The 22,245-nt window shown below is 45.6% G+C and overlaps 2 protein-coding genes and 1 long non-coding RNA gene across 3 annotated transcripts in view; 2 read left to right on the forward strand and 1 right to left on the reverse strand.

The window, feature by feature from the left end:
* LAMB4 (laminin subunit beta 4) overlaps positions 1-4,675 on the forward strand; it is a gene marked incomplete at its 5' end in the record, with an annotated part of 39,354 nt that extends 34,679 nt beyond the window's left edge. Inside the window, 5 exon segments of the mRNA XM_079304605.1 lie at positions 410-614; positions 1,230-1,368; positions 1,598-1,774; positions 2,762-2,915; positions 4,253-4,675. Coding sequence (XP_079160731.1) covers positions 410-614; positions 1,230-1,368; positions 1,598-1,774; positions 2,762-2,915; positions 4,253-4,392 — 815 coding nt within the window. The 3' untranslated portion in view covers positions 4,393-4,675.
* Positions 4,676-5,258: 583 nt separating this feature from the next.
* LOC306801486 lies at positions 5,259-9,408 on the reverse strand. The gene is made up of 4 exons (XR_013774101.1): positions 9,274-9,408; positions 7,837-7,931; positions 5,432-7,340; positions 5,259-5,312 (listed from the first exon to the last, which is right to left on the reverse strand). It is a non-coding gene; the product is annotated as an uncharacterized lncRNA (long non-coding RNA).
* The window catches only part of LAMB1 (laminin subunit beta 1), a 42,536-nt gene continuing 29,235 nt past the window's right edge, over positions 8,945-22,245 (forward strand). The window contains exons 1-12 of the mRNA XM_079304577.1: positions 8,945-9,153; positions 9,308-9,477; positions 11,868-12,003; positions 13,960-14,033; positions 15,891-16,079; positions 16,187-16,250; positions 17,750-17,952; positions 19,240-19,360; positions 19,505-19,693; positions 19,954-20,133; positions 20,553-20,665; positions 21,480-21,559. Coding sequence (XP_079160703.1) covers positions 9,117-9,153; positions 9,308-9,477; positions 11,868-12,003; positions 13,960-14,033; positions 15,891-16,079; positions 16,187-16,250; positions 17,750-17,952; positions 19,240-19,360; positions 19,505-19,693; positions 19,954-20,133; positions 20,553-20,665; positions 21,480-21,559 — 1,556 coding nt within the window. The 5' untranslated portion in view covers positions 8,945-9,116. The remainder of the gene's footprint in view (positions 9,154-9,307; positions 9,478-11,867; positions 12,004-13,959; positions 14,034-15,890; positions 16,080-16,186; positions 16,251-17,749; positions 17,953-19,239; positions 19,361-19,504; positions 19,694-19,953; positions 20,134-20,552; positions 20,666-21,479; positions 21,560-22,245) is intronic.

A 22,245-nucleotide genomic window follows, 5' to 3' on the forward strand; every position in this document is an offset into this window, starting at 1 on the left:
AACTCCAGGGAAGGGATTACACCCACTGACCAGCTTGGAAATCTCCATTCACACCCCAGCCTTGCCAGCACCTCTTTGATCTGTGGGCCAGGGGAGAAATGGGCTCTGACACATCTAGCTGTGCTGGGCACTGATTTAAAACCCTCCATGGGCTCTGTCCTCCATTAGAATTTTAATAACTCAGTTCAAAGTGGGTTCAAATCATCATTTCAGCCAGTTTTGACAACACTAACAGCAGTACCTGAAAGCATAATATTAAATTACAAAATGTTGGAGATAATTCTCTTACCCCCTTGCTATGCCTGTCAGCTTTATTCTTCCACATTACTCAAAAGGTAGGCAGCCATAATAACCATTTACGGGAGGAAAGAGCTACCTCAGGATCCTCTCAGCTCCATTTCTGTTGCAGATGAGAGTGCACCTCCAGAAGACATTGAGAAAGTGGCAAATTATGTTTTGCAAATAAACCTTCCCCTGACTCCACAAGAGCTCACAGACATGCTTGGCAAACTCCAAAGCATTATGAACCACTGTGAGAAGTACAAACTGAATAATAAGAGAAACATAAAAAGGGAGGATGCACAGACACTGCTGGTGGAGGCACAAGAGGCTGAGTAAGTTGAGTTTTCTATACTGGTGTGAAAGCTCCAGCTGGAATGGTACTGTGCACAGTAGATCTGCTCCATACCTCTGGCAGTATCCCAGTAACACTGGGAGAAGAGTCCAGGTGGAGATTTCACCTTGCTTTTCCCACAGGGCCTCTCCAGCAGGAAGGAGCCATTGCTGCTCAGGCTGCAGGAGCCAACGAGCTGAAGGGAAGCAGATCCTGACAGCTCTTGGCTCCTCTGCCTGCTGAGATAGAGAGGCCAAAACAGCTACTGAATTCCACCTTGGACTGGTGGAGCATTACAACTGGCTCACTGGGTGGTTTGAATAAGGGTGAGAAAGATCCAACAAGAGAAAAAACATGTTCACCCATGAGTCTTCCCTACTAGCAGTGCACTACAAGGCAGCCAGCAGCACCCAACCTCACCCTGAGTACAGCAACTCAGGTGCTCCCCCACAAAGTCCTTTTCTGGAGTTTTGCTTTATCAGTTCACCACAATTTTAATGGTTGTTGTTGGACTTGAGGAAACATTCCTGCATGTCAGCATGGGTGCATTTGAAACATGTTCTTGCTTTGCTCACCACACCATGATACTACACACACTTCCTTTTTTCCATTTTAGCAAAGCAGCTAAAGCTCTTCTGCCAGTGGATGCCATTAATAATAAACTAAAAAATGTTGTCAAGTCCCAAGGGCACTCCAAAAACACCATCATAAAGTTAAACGAAGAGATACGAGGCATCAGAGCACAAATCTCTCAGGTATCTTACTGCAAATATTTTAATTTATTTGCTATATTTATTAGAAAGAGATACTTAATTCTGAAGTTTCCTTAACATAAATAAATAAAACCAGAATGTGGCACAGATATGACACCAATTCCATACTGCTTAAGGCTCTCTTAATCCATTGCCAGTCACTCATTACCATGCTCTGCAATCTGGATGGACATTGCATAAGAAATCACAGCCTTCAATTGCTCTGTTTTAGGCTGAGAACCAAGTGAACAAGACAAATTATAAACTAAATGACTTGTTAGCCAAACAGACTGAGATGGAAGATGAAAGTGCTTCATGGCAGGCAAAAATGCTGATGAATAAGAATCAAGCTGCAAAGGCAAGAGCAGAAGCAGAAGCAGCTCACAAGCAAGCCCAGAATGTTGATAATGTAAGTCCCTCTGTCACATGTTAAGGGAAAAAAAAAAGTCCTCCATGTTTAATAGTATTTCTGCTTCAGAACATTGCCCTGCTGTCATCAATACATAATATTTTCTTTGTGCCATGCAGTGTAAAATGCCACAGGTTGAGAAGAATTTGTGTTTTATTTCAAGGTTTCTGGCATACGCTTGTGTTAGCTTGAATGAAAGAAAGCATACACATTTCTCTGGCTACTTCATGACGTTTTTTCTTGCACTGTGTATAAGACTTGTAGTCACCATGGGCACCAATAAACACAACAAAACAAATCAAACAAATCACAAAACCAGATATTAAAATACATGAGTGATGGAAGCAGCCTGACAATTCATCCTGTGCTGTTCTCCTTCAGAGAAAATTGGTGTGGGAGTTACTTGGAGTTTTTGGTTGGCTTGGTGCTTTCCAGTAGTTCAGTGTTTTGAAAATGCAGCTAGAAATTTGCTAAAATTACAAGAACCAAGTACCCACAGCACAAGCTTGGAACATGGCCATAATTCCAAGTTACAAGAATGGTAGGCAAAATCTAAACTGCAGTCTCAACAGCAACCTGGGTCAGCAGAGAACAGATTAGACAGTAAATTTAACTGCAATTGGAAATGTAAAAACTCCAACATTGCAACAGACAATTCATTAAATTTGAATTAAGCCTTATGGCTAAATGAAATTTACAGAAAAGCCCTACAACAGAAGCAAAACCAGCATAAACCTAAAATATCTTAAATTATATTTTCTTTATATCTGTGCCCTTTCCTCTATTCCACTGGCAGTTTGTTTTAATTGATTTCTACTGCATTTTGCAAAGCATTTTTCAATGTCTACAAATTATATTTTTTAATATTTAAGAGAATGAGAAATCTAAACTTTGGTTCAAAGAGGATGTTAAAAAAAGTATTAAAACTACTTTCTGTACACCAGATTAATTATGAGATGCTCTTTAAGTAATGGCATTTTGTTACAGGAATTTACTGATGTTAAAAGAAAATACACTATTCTTCAAGAAAAACTAAAAACCCAGGGACCTCCTAAAGTAACACTAGACAAAGTGAAGCGATTGAAAAAAGAAGCAGAAAAACTGGCTGAAGAGACTGAAAAGAAGATAAAAAGAATAACAGGTGATACTCTCACTTCCACAGTGAGTGGTAAGCACTGTGATAGTCATGAATTCAAGGGTACAGACACTACACACTAAGTTTACCCAAAATTAGATTTAAAACAATTTACCTGGTGTAAATCACTGCCTGAAGATACTAATTTTAAAAGCAGTTGAATTGGCTTATGTACTTTTCCTGACTTAAATAGATTGCTAAAAGCAAAGGTTAAGAGCTGCCCACAGAGGGACTTGCAGTTATTTTCTTCAGTTTATAAAGTTGCATAAAGTTTTAGGCAAAACCTGCATCAAACCTGGCTGCAGATTTAGCTGAAGGCCCTGATTTATGCACTTGCTTTGGGCACTTGGACATTCAACCCTTCCTCTACACTCTGTCTTTCCCCACATCAGCCAGGTGAGGGCTTGTGAGGTGGAGCTGTAGGGCAGCTGTTTTCCATCAGTTCACACTTGATCCCACTCTGACATTATCTCTGAGCAATGGCAGGACACTGCAAGTACAATTAGCAGCTTGTGGGGACTAAAGCTGACATGCACTGAAGTTGCCACGTCAGACAGAGGAGTCATGGGAAGTGGAGACTGTAGCTGCTGTGGCTGTACCAGCACTGCTGCTCACACAGGCTTAGAGGGTCACCAAAAAGGAAGAGCACATCTCATGTCCCTGCAAACTAACACAGGCAAAAGAATTCTCCTAGTGAAGGTCTGGGCATTTCCACTAGGAACCCTTAGGCCTAGGATCCTGCCAGGCTCAATATTAGAAAATACCATGTAACATTAAAAACTGAAGCAGAAACTCTGTCCCAGGGAAAAAACTCTTCAGGACAGGATCCAAATAAATATTTTGGGCGCATAGCTTGGGGAAAGGTGTTAAGATCATTCCAGTCACTCCAAATGCCCAGATGATAAGAATATTAGAAACAGTGAATCTTGTGGATTTAACTCTTTACCAATATGTTTACATTGGTGTAGCTTCATAGGAGCCATCAGAAAACAGTTACACAAGGGAGGGAGACCTAAGCCCATCACACCCAAATTGTCTAGGCTTTAAACACATCAGTGGACACACTGTTCCTCTGAGTGTTTCCATCTAAACCAAGTCCTTTAAGAGCTCTGCCCCATCCTGACTGATGGACTAAAGCACATGCTGAGAAATTAATTTCTTCAAGGCTGTCAGGCTCCTCTTGCTATCCAGAAGCCAGACTTTGCCCTCCAGTTGTATATAACATTCCCCATTCAAAATAGACTTATTGACTCTCAAACTTCTGGGAAAAAAAAATGATGCTAATCCCTGGATTTTACTTACATAACAAATGTGAGCATCATTACATGTCTCTGCTCTTCCAGATTTGGAGAAGAAGCTTCACGAACTGAACCAAACCAAACAAGATAAGGCAGAGCTACTGAGACAACTAGAGGAACAAGTGATAGCCATTAAAAATGAAATCATGGAGCAGGAAAGCAAGTATGCAACATGCAAGAGTTAGGATCTGAACAGACCATCAGGTAAAATGAAGCTGAAATCACCATGATTACCATGTCCTGAGCATCTTGGCACAGGCCATGGGAAATACATCTGAAGTAGCCTAGTGAATAATGTAATTTTATCTTTTTTACTTTTTCTTCTTTTGTCTAGTTGAGTTTATATGGAAATAGGAAATACCTTGTAATAAACAATCTGATTTAGTAACCAGGCATAGTATTTGAAGGAGCTCTACAATATACTCCTGTGCACAATCTAGGGCTTCTTGTGGTGGGGGGGCTGGAAATGCAAAAGGATTGTCTCAAAGACAGACTCCCAACACCCTGTGTCTTCTGCCTAAGAAACGCGGCTGTGCCCTGACGCTGCCCAGGGCTGCCCGGACTCGATGGGGCGATGCAGATGGAGCCCCGCGGGCTCCTGCAGCATCCCCAGGCACCGCCAGTGCTCCAGCCCCTCCTGGCCGAGGCGGAGCAGGGATCCTGTTCCAGGAGCCCCTGGCGGTGCGAGGGTCCCGCTGTGCCGGCTGGAAGCGCTCCGGGCCGGTGGCGGGGGGCGGCAGGGCCGGTTCCCAGTGCCCACTGGATGGCAGTGCTCAGGTGCTTAACTCCGAAAGCAGCTTTAAAATCTTTCCTCTGGCAATGGCGCTCCTGCAGTGCCCGTTTTTATTATGCTTATGGATTCTCGCATTTTTCATTAATGTAACCAACAACTAGAGTATAACTCCAGCTCTGAGGTTTAAGCAGTGAGTCTAAAGGGTCAGAAATGTTGGAAGCCAGTTTCTCCAGCTCTTCTCCCACAATGCAGCACTTCACAGAAATCAGGATTCACTTTTAGCCATCAAGCTAAAAAAAAAAAAAAATGTAGCCATCATTTCTCTTAGCCATCAAGAACACACGAGGTGGCCAAAATTTTAGGCTGTAATACCTTTTTTAAAAATAGAAATAAAGAAGGAATCTGTGGTTAAGCAAATGTTATAGATATGCCAGAGTTTTAACAAGACTGAAGTGAGCTACGCCTCAAAGTCCCACCCTTGGTATACATACTCCTGCAGGACGCAGAGCGGATTAATGATGGGTTTTCCTCGGTCAAAACCAGTCATTCCTGGCTGGGCTGTCCCACAGCGAGGGATTTCATTCAGCACGGTGCTGCTTCGGAGCTCGGATGCAGCCCAGACCATGTCTGTAAAACGAGGAATGCTCTGCGGGAACCCAGGGCTCTCAACATTTCCCCAGGCCAGCAGCACCCGTGAAACAACCCTTATGGATCCAAGGCAGACAAACGCTGCAGAGTTATCAGCTCCTGTGTTTACAAGAGCTCAAGCAGCGCTGGTATGCGCTGGGGGCTTGGGTGGGAGCTGCTGGCGGATGGGATCGCAGAGATACTCCTCTAACTCAAACCAGCTGTGCTCCAGGGCAACGTGCAACATGCATTACACTGCCACACATTCTATTGTGAAAATAATGGGATCGAATTATAACCTTGATATAATCTAAGGTTCCTACCTGAACGAAGGAATGCGTGGAATTTGTGAGTTAGCATTTTCTGAATTTTAGCACTTAAAAAAAATCAGGTGTGAGGCTTCTTTCTAAGTTACTAGGCTGTAAACAGATGATTGTATTTAGACTGACTTTGGCATAATGAAATCAAACATCTCTGTTTTACTTGGAGCATGTACCAAGCTGCTCACATGTGGGTCTCCAGGTAATGAAGGCTTTTCTGCAGGTTTCAGTGCATCTCTGCTAGACTACACCTGGAAGAGGTAAACTGAAGCTCTTAGACAGAAATTCCAAATTGCATATAAACCAAAATTATTTCATTGATGGCTTTAAAAATCTGAATTCTGAAAATCTGAAGCAAAAAGTTGAAAGAGAGCTTTCTCCTAAAATCCACTTTTGACTGTGAGAATTGCTGCATGGCTTTCCACAAGCTACATGGATGTGAAATCTGTAAACACAAGGCGGTTACACAGGCCTGGAGAGGATAAATATCCATGGGGGGAAAACAGAAATCGCTGGAAGGAAAGCGGAAGCAGGAACAAGAAAGTCAGCCCAGAGCCTAACCTCCCCTGCCTGCCTCCAGGCATGCTCAGACACACAAAGGAAGCAGATCCAATGGGACCAGAGGCCACAGAAGTCCAAATCCATCCTATGACAACTTCTGAGATTTAAAACTGTGCAGCATTTCCCATTGGAAGTGACGCAAAAGCTTTCAAACTTTTAAGTTTTTTCAAAGTTAATTTGTGGGGAAAATGCTGTCTCCAGATAAAAAGTACTTATTTGTAGTTCCCCCTGGACCTCTTTCTTGTGGGCAGAAATGGTTTCAGAAAACTGTTTATTGAAAAAGAATTTAAATAAGTTTCTTGCTGTAGAGCATTTTGACTTCAATGGCATTAATGAAAAATGCAAACAACACAACCAAACTGACATATAATCAAAGATACATTTAATCAAAATCATATCATCAGCTCTGTCTACCTGGCATTCAACCACTGCAGTGTTTTAAGAAAATGGGTGATCAAGTGGGTCCCACTGGGGTCAAATTCTGAAATTTTGCTCTTTGAGAAGACTTCCAACCCCACACAAACACAGATACTCCAGGGCTGTAAAGGCGGTTCACCAACCACAAGGATGGGGCATGACACAAAACCAAATTTTTATCATTTGAAGAATCAAATTAAAATACTCCTACTCACTATTTGTCATGAGCACTGCAGAGAGGGAGGGACACAAGTTCTCTGTTCCTAATTACTCACACACCAAATGTGGTGGTTTTGGTTACATGTGAAAGAACAGCACAGTTATGGGGGATGGTGGCTACCCCAGTCTGCAGCTGAAGCTCCAGCTCAATCCCTGATGTCGCAGGGTCCCCCCCAGGCTGGAACAAAGCACGTTTTCATGCTCTCTGTGGCAAGGCACAAAGGAGCCTATAGGGGAGGATAGGACTTCTACAAGGCTATAAAACAGGAAAAAAAAAAAAAAAAAAAAAAAAAAAAAAAAGGAGAAAACTTCAATCCTGGCTGAAAAAATACGGGACAGAAAAAAGTCCAGTGACCATGAAAGAGTTGTGTGTGGGGTGATGCCACTGCCCATCTGCCATGGACCAGAGGAGGCTCTTAGGGCAGCAAAGTAAAACACTTTCTGTTAGTGGGAGGACAAAAATGTTTGTTGTACTGAAGCTTAAAAATATAACAGGATTATGAAACTGAATTTCTTTTGTGAATTTGGAAGGAAACATTGAAGAAGAAGTTTAGAATATTACAATTCCTGCCCTGTCCATTTAGAATGATTTAATTTCATGGATATCTTTAATGAAACAGCTCCATAAGTTCTTTAATCCAGAGTCTTGGGTTATGTTTCAAACTTGGTGTTTAACCTTTAGGGCAAGTCACTTGGTATCTCTCTGTTTCTGCTTATCCATCTGTAAAATGAGAATGAACATATTTACCTACCTCGGCAGGGTTTGCTGGGCCAGACAGACCATGGTGTGTTTTCATTCTGGCACTGCAAATAGTGAGGGCAAAGTGTTCTTGAGGGGCACTGGTACCTGGTAAAGATTTATACAAGTACACGTGTTACACGTGCACAAGCAAAAGCTGGGTATATAAACCCAGGCATTTGTCCCAGCTACATCTATCTTTCATACAGGCTTCTAGGTGATTATTTACCAGTAAACCTTTTCCCTGGATGCTAAGGAGACTGCCACAAGCCAATGAAGCTCCCATGCTCCTCAGCAGAGGCCACGGAACTGATGTGGAAAGCTGGGGTGCAGAGCAGCTCCAGCACAGCCATTTATTCCTTGCTGGAATGCTCCAGTGCCGCTGTGAAGGCAACAGCACCATGTGTTCCCAGCAAAAGGAACACAGCCTGGCTGGCCTAAGTTTGTTGGGCATCTCTGTCTGTGCCAGGGCCACACCTGGCCATGTATGGCAGCACAGCCACCATCCCCAGGAACGGCACTCCTGAGCCACGTGTGTTGGCACTGCAGCACCAGGCAGAACCTTGTGTGCAGTTGCCAACACTCTGTTTCTTTGCTGGGTTTTGGGCCTTATCACCACTGTCCGTCCGTCCATCCATCCATCCATCCATCCATCCATCCATCCATCCATCCATCCATTCTTTCCTCACAGGGGCCCCTCCATCCATAGTACCAGCAGAAGACAGGATTAGGTGAATAACCCCATTCCCTCATTGTTTCTCCACCGACAGGGACAGGGAGGGAGTGCATCCCATTAGTGATTCCCCCAATCTATCCGACTGTCGCACCCTGCCCAGCACCCGCTCCTGACGCAGGGGAGCAGCGGGAAGAGCACAGCCTGCGGCCGGGGGGCTGGAGTCCCCGGTCCCTCTCTCCGGGCTCCCTGGCTATACCGGGACAGGAGCTCCCCAGCCCGCTCTCCCCGTGCCTGACACCCCGACTGAGCCACCCTTCCTCGACGGCTGCGCTCCCTGCTCCGGCTGAGTGCCGGGCCGCCCCGGGGCGAGGGGCCGGGCGGGAGGGGCTCGGCCCAGCCCCGCGGATGCGGAGGGGCGGAGGAGGAGGAGGAGGAGGAGGGCCGGGGGGCACCGGGCGGCGCGGGGCCGCGGTCGGGAGCGGCGGCGCCTGCGTGGAGCAGCAGGAGCAGCGGCTTTCAGCGGCGCGTGGAGGGGCAGCCGCGTCCCGTCCCGTCTCGTTCTGTCCCATCCCGTCCCGTCCCATCCCGTCCCGTCCCGTCCCGTCGCGCCATCCGCCATGGGCCGCCTCCCGCTGTACCTCTGCTGCTGCCTCGGTAACTCCCGCTCCGCTCCGCTGCGGCCCCGTCGGGGCACGGCGGGCTGGACGCGCTCTGCAGCGCCCGCCGGGCGGCTCGGGGCACCCAGCCCGGCCCGCTCCCGCTTCCCTGTCTCACCCTCTGTCCCCTCTCTCCCTCCGCGGCCGCGCAGCGCTGTGGCCCGCGGCAGCACAGGAGCCCGAGTACAGCTATGGCTGCGCCGAAGGCAGCTGCTACCCCGCCACCGGCGACCTGCTCATCGGCCGCGCCTCCCGCCTCTCCGCCTCCTCCACCTGCGGCCTCCGCCAGCCCGAACCCTACTGCATCGTCAGCCACCTCCAGGTGAGCGCCGGCCGCGGGCGGGCAGCGCTCCCGGGCACCGCGCTCGGTGCCGGCGTGCGGCGGGCATCGCCTCCTGCGCGGGGTGCGGGCACTGCACAGGGGCTGCTTGGGGAGCACAGAGGCTGCTTGGGGAGCACAGAGGCTGCTTGGGGTGCGGGTACTGCTTGGGGTGCGGGTACTGCTTGGGGTGCGGGTACTGCTTGAGATGCACAGGGGCTGCTTGGGGAGCGCGCCCGCGGGCAGCGCCCGGGCCGGGGCGTCGGGGACGAGCGGGTGGGAGCGGGCAGCGGTGTCCGATGAGGCAGCATCGTGCCCCGTGCGGAACCCACACCCGGGTTCAGGGAATGCTCCGCGGCTTTCGGCTCCCGACCCCCCTTCCTGATCGAGGCCAATAAGGAAGAATGTGCCGCAGTAAGTTCAGTTAATGCTCTATTTCCAGCCTCGCTCGGAGCCGTCTAGACAGCTTCCTCTAAAGGCGAGTGGGCTGTAGGGCCCGGCAGTGTTTTGTCCACAGTCCTCGTAATGTAATTTTATGTGTATGGTCTCGGAGAGAAAGGATGCAAATAAGGTTGTCTCAGCATATCTGGGGAGCTGTTGCTTTTTAAAGCCAGAAGCAGCTCACCAAACTTAAGATCTCTGAGACAGAAAGGATGGTGGAGAAGAATAAACTATCAGTTTTACTTGTAACTCTGTTGAACTGAAAGTAAAGGGATAATCTCCGGACGAATTACTGTGGAGACAATAGGGCCGGATCCTGGCACTTGGAAGGAAAAGCACGGGAAGCAGGAGGGGCTATAGCACTTGGACCGTTTGTACCTTGAAGTTACCAAGTCTCCCCTCATCCATTCCCCACCTTAAGTTTTACCGTGTAAGTTGTCTAATACAGTTAATACTTTGACATATAATTTAGCTTCACTGAATATTTTCAATGTGTGCTGGGATTGACTTTAACAACGTAAACATCTCTGGTAGAACAAAATAACAAAGGTGCTTTGTTAAATTTTCTTGTCTCAAAAAATGTTGAAGTGCCATTGTAAAAAGCATCACTTCAGAAGTTCTTATGTGCCCATATTCCTGATCTCCCAGTCCTGGTTCAGCATTTGGGATGCTCCTGGTTATTCTGGTGTGATATTGAAGAAATTGTGGAAGGTGCCAGTATCCTCTTAGTCACATGAGGCATGGCCATGCTGAGTGCTTGGCAGAATTAGGTCTTCTAGGATTCAGCTTTGGTCAGAGAAGGAGAAGTTGTGGCATGAAGTGCAGGAGGAGAGAAGTCTGGAGCAGACAGTAGGGAACATCTTCCCTAGGACTCCTGCTCTTGCCATTCTTTCTGCTGGAGGAGTGTTTCAGGACTCGTGGGAGGTGAAGCCCTGAGCTTGGGAGGAGCCACTGAAGGCAGAACTGGTGAAATGGAAAGCCTGTGTGGTGCAGACCTGCCAGCTCTCACATTCTTGGCTGAATTGTGTTGGCTCCATAAACGTGCTGGAAGAATGATGGAATGATGCCTGTGTAGCTTTTGACAGGGACGAGTTGCTGATGTGCTGGAGCTTCTTTGCTGCCATCCCATGAGCTCCTCTCCCTCATCTGTGCCCTCACATTGATCAGGGTAGGAACTCTCTCTTTAGGTTCAGTTTGCACCCTGCCTTGCAATCAGAAAGTGGTGGTTTTAGGCAGAAGGACAATGCAAAAAATAGCACTGCTTGTAGTAATAGCCATGAGGTTTTCTTTTCCTGCTGAAGAAGCTTCCAGTTTTCCCAAGCAGCACATGCCAGACTTGTTCTGATCTGGTTTAGCTTGGGCATACCTTGCAATGTGTGCAAATGGACTTCATGTACACAGTTTGGTGTTGCAATGCCAGCTGAAGATGCAAGGTTTGGGTAGGAGTTTGAAAAGCTGAATTCAGAGAAAAGGACTAAGGGCCCCTTGATATGCACTGAGTCTCACGGGAGGTATCCCTAATGCAGGCAGCTTGCATCTCCAAGCCAGTTTCCAAAAGCCAGAGTTATTTCACACAAGTTGTTAAGATGCAGTTTTGCATGTGTGCATTCTTACAGAGGCAATTCAGCAATATTTTCTGTAGACGTGATTGCTTTTGAATTCACTAGAGAATATGTGCACTGGAAGAGATTTCCTGAAACTGCAATTTTCATTGAAAACATGCTTCCCCTAAAAATGAAGTTTATTGAATTCCTGGCATATTTTCCATTTGGCAATTCACATTAATTCATAAAGGTAAAAACACTTAGCATTTCAACAAAAAAAAAAATCTTTGATGACTCCTGCAGGCAAAATGAGTGGAATGTGATATGGATGGAAAATACTCTTATCTGCAGGAAGCAACTATTGCCCCATGGATAAAATCAGTAATGCTGATTATCGTGTTGTTTCAGGAGGACAAAAAATGCTTCATATGTGACTCGGAGGATCCCTTCCACGATACTCTCAATCCCGACAGTCACCGCATTGAAAATGTTGTCACCACGTTTGCTCCAAATCGCCTGAAGCTCTGGTGGCAGTCGGAAAATGGTATGCGGTTTGTCCAGAGCAATTTCCGGGGCTGGGAGCTGTTTTCCCTCCTTTTGTTTAAGGGTACCTGTGGGTTTGCTGTTATCTCTGGCCTGGTGATTGCTGCCCTGTGAAGGATCATGCTGTGCGAGGAGCGATGAGTAAAACTGGCTGCTTTTGTGTGCCCTGGAGCGGTCCTTAATCTGTAACAAAACCCCCGAGTCCTCCAGGAGTGTTGAACAGCCGTCCAAGCACTCCCGCAAGAATCCTTTCCTAAAGAGAAGAGTTTTCCGCGCTGGTCGCAGATCTCCCTGTTATTTGGGCAGCAGGATGGGATCAGCGTTCCAGGAGTGAATGTCCCAGGGCAGCGCTGCCAAGGCAGCACACCAGGGCTTCCCCACGCCGTGGGCTGCAGGGCAAGGAGGGGCTTTGGGAGCTGAGCTGGAGGCTCCTGCCCTGCCTGCAGAACTCCAGTTTCCTTTCTCTGCCCCAGGGCAGCAAAGCCAGGGATATCTCTTACCCTACAAGCTGTCTTCTCCCTCCTGAGCTCCCTGAATTTTTGTACCATTTGCCAAACAATAAAATGAACTGCAGAAACAAGCCAGCTCGTTAAAAACAAAAATTGCACATTAGTTTGGTGGGGTTTTTGTTTTTTCTTTTAATCCTTCCTCCGCCTGTTTTACTTTTCTGGTTATGCTGTTGGCAGGCCTTCATACACAAAGCAAGGCAGCAAGGGTTTCTCAAACAGCAGTCCTACTCTGAAGCCTTAAAGCCAGCTGGACAAATGCATTGGCAGTAGCTGCCTTATTGTATATTAAAAAAAGGTAATATTTATAACAGTTTTGCAGCCTGTTAAAGAAAGGTTTTCACTAAATCCTTCTTAACCATTTAGATCAGCCTAGCATGCTGCTTGCTTCCAGCAGTTCTCTTCCAGCATTCCAGATAATTCATGTTTTTTGCAATAGGCTTGGCAGCATTCACATAGACAAGTTTCTTAGCTCATAAGGTCATGAAAATGTCCTTCAACAATAAAAAACAAATGATTCTTTCTGTCCAATTCATGTTTTCGTCTTTCAGGCATACAGCATAAGGGACGATTGCTGCATGCCTCACAGAAGGTTACAGCTGGTCAAAAATTTAAGTGCCTTATTGTTTTATTATTTTCATTTCTTACCCTTTCTCCTCTCTGTAAATCTTGATTTTATTTTTTATTTCTAACTGCAGTATAATTAGTATCCAGCTGTTTCGAGAGCTCTTTTCACAAGGCAAAATAGTATATCTAGCTGGTTTTCTTCCTTTCTGTGTAGAGCCCTTGACCACAGGTAGTCTACAGCAGTTTGGAAAACCTTTTGCATCTCACCATTTTCTTAACCCTCTGGATTGAAAGTAAGGCTGTGATAGCAGCTTTAGGAGTGCCTCAAAACCAGGTTATAAAGGAGCTGTTCTTGTGGATAGGAGAGTCCAGAGAGAGTGAAAAAAGGTGGGAAATGCCCTCACCAGACATCAGTGAGACTGGGAGTGCAAGGGCTGCAGAAGCTTGTGCTGCTGCTCCCAGAGAGGCTGGGGTGTGGGACAGCAGCCTGTGGCCACCACACAGGTCTGGGCTCAGCATCCTCAGCTGTACTGGGAGCTTTGGTGCCAGGATCCAGCTCGTGGTGGTCCCATCCTTGCACCAAATCCAGCGATGCCAGCCATGATTCTGTCTCAAATAGCACAGCAAGCTCATGCTCTGGGTGTGGCTTGTTTGGTGCTAATCATATGCAGGAATACCACGTGTGATACTCTTCAGCAGGTTCTTGGTGTCTCCCCCTGTACCTCAGACACACACTAAATTATCATTATTTCTTCTTCACAACAGACCAAGTGGTAAAGAGAATAGTCTAATGCCAACAGAGCGAAGAGCTTTGGCAAAATTTAGATTTAGAGACTGGCAGGTGCCCTTGTTTGCTGAACACCTTCTTTTCTCTGCCCCTACAGGTTTGGAAAATGTGACTATCCAGCTGGACCTGGAGGCTGAGTTTCATTTCACTCATCTCATTATGACCTTCAAGGTAAGGAAGCCACAGACTTACCCCAAACTCTAAAACATGAGGAAATGAGAGGTCTCATAGTCCTTCACATCTATTTGATATTTGGGATTTGGGCTTTGTCTGAACTATTTGGCCTGCATTTTTTGGAGCTGCCAACCATTAACCAGTGCTGAAGTCATGCAGAAAGACTGAGTTCTGACTTATGTTTGAACTCTAGTGAGACTGCAGAAGGAGTCATGCTGAACTGGATTTTGTGTTGGTGTGTAGTTGTATTCTAGAAGACTGTTAGCTAAGTCATATATAGTAGTAAGGGTTTTCTTCCTGAAAAAAGTTGGCCATGGTATCGGTTTTCATTTGGCAAATGGAAAGGTCTTCAGGAAGAAGGAACATCTGTACACAAAGTGTCTTTGTTTTTTTACAAACAGATGTCTTGGAATGGTAGCTTATGTCCTGTACATCCTAAATGCTCTTCCCATGTGGACAAATTAATCTCTTCATTTTTACGCATCAGCTTTCTAGGACAGCTGGTTCCTCTTTCCTCTGGCGTCAGTTAGGGTTTCTCCCTGTGCCTTAAGATGTTGACTGAGGTGAAAGGTGGTCATTTCTGCTGAAGCCAGCAGTGAGGGTTTCCCAAAAACCCCTGATGTGATGTGGATGCTGCAGCCATTGTACCCAGTGCTGGGGCTTGGTCTGCTGTCAGGAGGAAGGCTGCAGGGGAAGGATAGTTTAATGATGCTTCGTGGATTTTGTGTGGTAGACAGTTGAGCTGCCTTACTTCTGGGTTGCTAAATTTTTTTGTTGGGTGAGATACTAGTTTCTAAGTTGGGTGATATTTTCAGCCAGGAAGCAGAGAGAAAATTTCTTTCCAGCTGTGACTGAAAAGCTTTTGTGCTTGACTCTGGGAGGTCCTCCTCTGAATACATAAAACTAAAGAAGAGATTGTTGTCATTTCTTGGTAGGTACAAGCCAGGGTTAAATAAATATCTGGTTTTTGAAAGGCAGCACAAAAATTAGAACATGATTTTTTTAGGTCGGAGGGAGTAAAAACATTTTCAAAACTTCATTAGTTTGTTGTTTTAGAGTTGAATACATGTAGGTGAGAGGGACACTGGTTTGTGTGAAGCAAATGCAGCCTGCCAGAGTATGGACAAGGCCAGCTAGAGAAGGGTCACTGGAGGCTGGGGGAGTCAAATGCAGCATGAGTGGATGAAGCTGAACCTCTCCATCTCCATAAAGAAGTTTTCTTAAGGCAGCACAGAGGACAGCTGGCCCTGAATGTCAGAAATGCTGCACAAGGTCATGTGGTCAGACAAAGAGAAAATGCTGGGTTTCTCTGAGCATCAGAGGGACCTGCTCAGCAGTAACTTCTGGGCATCAGAGGTGGATGGCAAGCACTGGCAGTGGCCTCCTGCTCCCAACAGTAGGAGAGGAGGCCCATTAGCTCCTTTGTAAAAGATCAGGCAAAGAGGTACAGCAAGGAAGAAGGCTCTGCTGCCTTCCACAAGCTGTGGGAAAAAATCCTTATATATCTGTAAAGCCCTACTTTAACCCCCACTTTTGGGGTTTTTTTTTTTTGGGGGGGGGGTTGGAATAAAAAAAACTTCCAAGTCTTCTTGTTTTGTGTGTATAAGCTGTTGGACACTGAGTGCTATCTTTTGAAGATGGGTAGTCTGTGGTTTGATGTATGTTATTTCACATATTTGAGAAGAAGGTGGAATATCATTAGAAAAGTATTTCCAATGTTTCCACATATTGGAAATAGTCAGTGCAAGGAGAGAGATTAAAATCCAGACATGTGGATTGCTCACGCTAGTAACACTCAGTGTAAATGCAAGAAATAATTAACCAAATGAAATCTCTTGTTTTTCTTACTGTTAGACATTCCGTCCTGCTGCAATGTTGATTGAAAGATCATCTGACTTTGGAGAGACTTGGCAAGTTTACAGGTATTTTGCATATGACTGTGAGAGCTCATTTCCTGGGATTTCAACTGGACCCATGAAGAAAGTGGATGATATCATTTGTGATTCCCGATACTCTGACATTGAACCTTCAACAGAGGGAGAGGTCAGAGACATTTTTTTTCTAATACGTTTATTTTGTAGACTTTTTCCTTACAAATTCAGATTCTTATTTTTGAAGGTGAATCTTCCATTGTTTGATTTTTCCCCCAGGTAATCTATCGTGTTCTAGATCCTGCTTTCCGAATTGAAGATCCATACAGTCCAAGGATTCAGAGTACGTATGCAGTTACCTTTCAGGCTGATTTGAGAACATTTCAGTACTTACTTGCTTACAAAAACCTATAATCCACAAAGTCAAGCATTAGCTCAAATAGCAGTTTTGAAGTCATATGAATACCTTTGCATATTGCTCCTTTTCCTGGCTCAGACAGTGATGTGCTGGGAAATAAAGATCAGTGTTGTGAACAAGGGATTGTTCTTTCACACTTCATTGAAGTTGGTGCTTTTCTTAATTGATCAGAGATTTATTTTCATTAAAGATCCCCTTTTCCCAAAATACATGTAGTTGCAAGAGAAACCTTGGAATGCAGTCCTGTAATTGTGCAGTATTCAGACAGCAAATAAACAGAGCTACAAAGGTACGTATTTAATTGTGCATTTCTAGCTAAACCAGTGGGGTTGTGTTTTATTTTTCAGAATAAAGTCATGACTTTGGAGCAGTTGGCCATGGCAGCACTGCATGGCTGGACCACACATGTGGTCATAAACCACAACTTGCTGTAGTGTTGGTGCATGGTCATGGTAATCCATGAATGCAGAGCTAGAGAGATCTGTTGCTCCGTGTGGCTTTAAGAGAAACCTTGTGGGGCATTTGGCCTGAGGGAACTGCAGTGCTCAGCCTTAAGCTAACCTCTGATTTAATATGCATTCTCAGGTTGGGGTCATGTCCCTCAGTGTAAAGCTACCTGGAGCAAAAGGAAATATGTGAAGTAGAGGAGTGTCTGCTGGTTGCTATGAGTTTAATGTTGGTTTTTTTCTTTGCTCAACATTTTAAAGGAGAAACTGCTTTCATGGGCTTGAAGTGCTTTGTCAAGCCCAGTTCAAGGCTATTAGAAATTACATAGGATTCACAATATCAAAGTAGACATGTGGATGGTATTACTTACTGCAATATTGTATTCCCATGGATTATCCCTCAAGAACTTCTTTGTATTTGGTCGGTGATGGGGTGTTACTTCTTTCCACAAAATGTAGCTAATTATATTTGCTAGGAAAGTTGGGTGTATGCAAAAGAAGAATTATTTGTCTTTGTTTCCAGCTAAGACTTTTTCCAAAGTCTTAGAGTTTCATAACTCTAATTGCTCCTGGTCCACTTGAGTAGTTTCTTGATATCAAGTCCTTACCCATCTTATATTTTAAAAACCCAAAGAACCAGTGTCTTTTAGGTGGTGCTTTTCTCCTCACCTTTAATGCTTGTGTATGTGCCTGTGCATGTCTATAATAAAATAGACCATTATTTTAAATTATGCTTAAATTTACTTATACAGTTATCAACCTGCAGTAAAATAATGTAATTTCTTCTTTTGTGTTTGTTTTTAATTTGGGGAGTATGAAGTGATGTGTAGGTGCTGAAATTAAATCTGATCTAATCTGCTCATAGGAAGCACGCTTAGGAAGTCACTCCTGGCTTCCTCCCATTCAATATTATATCTGCTAAATAATTCCAAAACGAGCTTGCTGATTAGGGTTTTTTTTTGTGCCTGACCTCTGCAGATCTACTAAAGATCACAAATCTGAGAGTGAAATTCGTCAAGCTGCACACTCTGGGAGATAACCTGTTGGACTCCAGGATGGAGATCCGAGAGAAGTACTACTATGCCATCTACGACATGGTGGTTCGCGGGAACTGCTTCTGCTACGGGCACGCCAGCGAGTGTGCGCCCGTGGAGGGCCTGGAAGAGGAGGTGGAAGGAATGGTAAATAGTCACACTGTTCTGCATAAACCTCTTCTTGTCTGTGCCTCTCTTAAGTGATTTGAACACAAGTGTAAAGATGACACTGTGCCTCACCTCCGCACGCTTGATTTTCAAACAGCAGAACTGTTAGAATTGTTCCTCCTTGACAAACACGTCTGTCATTATTTGTATGAATCAAACACAGATCTCAGATTAGATGATAATTGGTTTAACATTCCTTTTCTAATTGTGTTAAGGAGCTGATGAAATTGAAAGGTAAGAATGAAGAAAGGGAGTGTAACCTTATTAGGTCAGAGACCAGTGTATGAATTGACTTGGTTAGCTTAAAACTGAAGTGGAATAGAGGCATCAAAGGCTGAAACACCTGTGAATCAAACATAATCTGTGTTGTTACCAGCTGAGAAGTGGAGGTTGTAGCCCTAATAAACACAGGCCCTGAAGGAAAACCCTGATTGCCTCCATGGTATGCTGCTGCACAAGTGTCACATCCCTGCTGGGGTCTGGTTTTCCCCATGACTTTTGCATGACAAGCTGTAATAGCACCCTGTTAATGGGTGAGTTATTAACTGGTTGGAGATGTGGAAGCATGTGGGACAGTTGTGTGGGTTATCCAGGGCTGCAGGATGCCATTGAGCTGGGTATGCTCCATTGCTCTGCGTTTGGGCTAGTGTCTCCACCCAAGCTTTGCCTTTTACATTATGGCTACAGTGCTGCAGTGCCAGTGGTCTGTGGCAGCAGCTGTCACACAACCACTCTTGGTCTGCTTGGTGCTTGCTCAGTACACAAGGCAAAGATAAAGCTTGGGGTTGATGGATAAATGCCATCAAACTGGCTGCTGTCTTTGCTTTGAGAACCAAGGCAGGGTGGGAAAGAGGGCACTGGGCTAGTGACCTGCTGATATAAATAGATGCATGTTAATAACTAATTAATTAACAGCTAATAAATAGCTAACTTTTCGTTCCAAGAGGCTTCTGTGATCATTGATGTGGAACTGTGTTTTCCTTGTTTATTTCTGAAAGCATTTACCTAGGCACTAGTTCCAGTAAGGAAAGAAGGACAAATTGTATGAGGACACCTAGACAGGTGAAGGACATTCCTATGGCCCTTTATGCCTTTTCTAAATGCAGTTACATGGATTAAAGTTTCCAAAAGTGTATGTCCATTATATGCTAGCTTTATTTTGCATTCATTGTAGAATGGTCTGGGATATTTTTTCCTTTTTAGTTTATAACCAACTCTTTTTTATTCTTTTTTTTTTTCCTCCTTTCTTTTTTTTTTCAATTGCAGGTTCATGGTCACTGCATGTGCAGACATAATACCAAGGGATTAAACTGTGAGCAGTGTTTGGATTTCTACCATGACTTACCCTGGCGCCCCGCTGAAGGTCGCAATAGTAACGCATGCAAAAGTGAGTCGGAGTAAAATGCAGAATTGGGTGTCATGAACTGTTACTTGGGCTTGTGCGTAAAATCCTTCCTGCTCTTTGGCGTGCCTTTTCTGCAAAGTTGCACTTCCCCCACGGCTCTTACTCTGCTCTCTGTCCTTGTCACAGAGTGCAACTGCAATGGCCACTCCAGCCAGTGCCACTTCGACATGGCCGTGTACCTGGCGACGGGGAACAGCAGCGGGGGCGTGTGCGATGAGTGCCAGCACAACACCATGGGCCGCACCTGCGAGCAGTGCAAGCCCTTCTACTTCCAGCACCCGGAGAGAGACCTGCGGGACCCCGACATCTGCGAGCGTAAGTGCAGCCCCACTCCCCACCCGGGATCCCTGAGCAAGGGTGCTTGTCTTGGAGTCTTGGGTGAGCCTGGTGGGTTTTGTTTCCTCTTTGACAATCTGGGAATAAACCTGGCGCTTGTGTGTCCAACCCATATCATGTATAATACTTGCAGGAGGGACAGGCTTTCTATGCAGCAACTGAGTTTCAGTAATTCATTGTGAGACTTGGCCTTTAATTTTGTAGCAGTTAATAAAACACGTGCCATGCTTCCCTCTTAGCATGCAACTGTGACCCGGCTGGCTCCCAAAACGGTGGGATCTGCGACCGCTACACGGATTTCTCCACTGGCCTCATAGCCGGACAGTGCCGTTGTAAATTGTTTGTCGAGGGGGAGCGTTGTGACCTCTGCAAAGAAGGTTTCTATGGCCTGAGTGCTGATGACCCAGCAGGCTGTCAGTGTGAGTAACAACATATGTTCTTTTATGTGTGATCAAAAGCTCTTTGAAGAGCTGTTTGTGCCAGGAGATGTTTTGTCGGATGGATTTTTTTTTTCCTTTTTTTCATGTTTTGGCTAAAGAAAAAAACATTACTGTAGATTTGATGTATCTTGGAGCCCACCAGCCCTTAAAATGCAGTTTGCCATTACATCCTTCTAGTGTATTCAGTGGAAATAGCATAATCCTCCTTATTTCTTTTCAATTACAAGTCTCTAGGCGAGGGAAGTTTTAACTGGGATGGGTAGTGGGCAAAGAATGAAATTAATTTCTGTAATGGAGAATTCAGGGGAAACTTTAATGTATATATTTAAGTTGAACACTGTCTAAAATACGATTCCAGTCCTGCTTTTGATCTTCCCTATCTGTATTTCCCAATCTAGCTTGTGCATGTAATCCTCTGGGTACCCACCCCGGGGGGAATCCGTGTGATTCGGAGACAGGAAACTGCTATTGTAAGCGTCTGGTGACAGGAAAGCAGTGCAGTCAATGTCTGGCAAGTAGTTCACTGTAAAATAAATTAGGGGGCACTGGTGTGAGGGGGCTGGAGTGTGGGAAGCATGGACCAAGGTGCTGGCCACTGTCTCTGACTGCCTGGCATTCAGGCTGTAGAGGGCCCCTTGGGATGTCAGGAGCCGTGAAGTGTGCTGTGTTTTGGGGAGCTGGGATGCATGTCAAGGCAGACAGGGGCATCCAGACTAATTCTGGGGACCATAAGGAGTGAGATGTTAGGATACCTATGGTTGCTCTGAAAATGAGGGATCTAGGGCAATTCTGCTGAACTCCTTGCTGGGGTGAAAGAAGAAATGGTCAGAGAAAAGGTGTTAATAAAAAAAAAAGCTTTCTAAACAGGCCATTATTTTAGGCAGGGATGATTTCATACACATACATTTTCATGTAGTGTTTATGTGTGCTGGAATGTTATAGAAACACACTGTCTGATAACTGGATGTGTTTGTACAAACACTGAGAAACTCTTATCTAGCATGGAAAAAACAAACAAGTCTGTCTGTCTGTCTATCCAGCAAGCAAGTTGCAGAGTAGCAGCCCTGCAAGGGCACTGCCCTACACAAATACCCACTGCCCCTTGTGTGGCTCTCTTGCCCTTGAAATGGTCAACAGGGTGGAAGGAGAGCAGGTAGGGAAGTGGTGTTGGTGCCCATGGGGGACACAACCACAACCAAGGGAGAGGATTTAATGGGTTGTGGGGCAGTCTGGGCTAGCTTGTGCTGAGTGTTTAAAAGTGTGCCTTTGGGTCAGATGGAACAGTGTGCAGCAGGTTACAGTGCTGGTGGTGTTTTGTCCTGCAGCCTGAGCACTGGGGCCTGAGCAATGACATGGATGGATGTCGGCCGTGCGACTGCGACCAGGGAGGAGCTCTGAACAACAAGTGAGTCTCAGCCCAGATACTCTCCTGAAATCCTTCACCCAGTTTCATGTTTTTGCAACCACAGCATCCAGGGCTCAATGTGCTCTAGGGGAGGATGTTTGATATCTTTCAGCTTCAGAAGGTGGTAGATCTTGATTGCAGTGAGTGTTATAGGGTCATCCATGTCTTTTCTATGCTGAGTAACCTCTGTGCCACTGGTGCAAGTGAACATGCAAAACTGTTTTTAGTGTAGCTCTGCCTTTGTCAGGCAGGGTAGGAACCAGATGTGGATTAAGCTGTGCCTTGGCTGTAACCCAGGGTATGGTCCATGTCAAAGCTTTGCTCTTACAGGATGAAAGCAGAAATGGGGCAGTGACATGGACAGGCTGGTCTTGCTTGGCTCCCAGATTGCCCTTTGGCCAATCTGTCTGCCCACCAGTGCTAGGGGAAGCATGCTGGCTGTACAGTACTGCTCTGTAGCCCCAGTGGTGCTGCATGGAGTGGGATGTGGACCTGAAAGTGCACACTGGGGTATGGACATTTTTAGAGAAAATTGTAGGTTTTGAATATGCATTCATCAGAATCAGCATGGAAAGTCATGGCTTAGATGTCTGTCAGTGGAGTGCTGGCTGGCCAGATTGCTCCTCTGACCAGAGCAGTTCTCTGTGTGCTAGGTGTATGTCCAGCCCCTGGCTTGTCAACAGCAG

Source organism: Erithacus rubecula (genome assembly GCF_903797595.1).
Source record: "Erithacus rubecula genome assembly, chromosome: 4".
In the NCBI taxonomy this organism is placed as follows: domain Eukaryota; kingdom Metazoa; phylum Chordata; class Aves; order Passeriformes; family Muscicapidae; genus Erithacus; species Erithacus rubecula.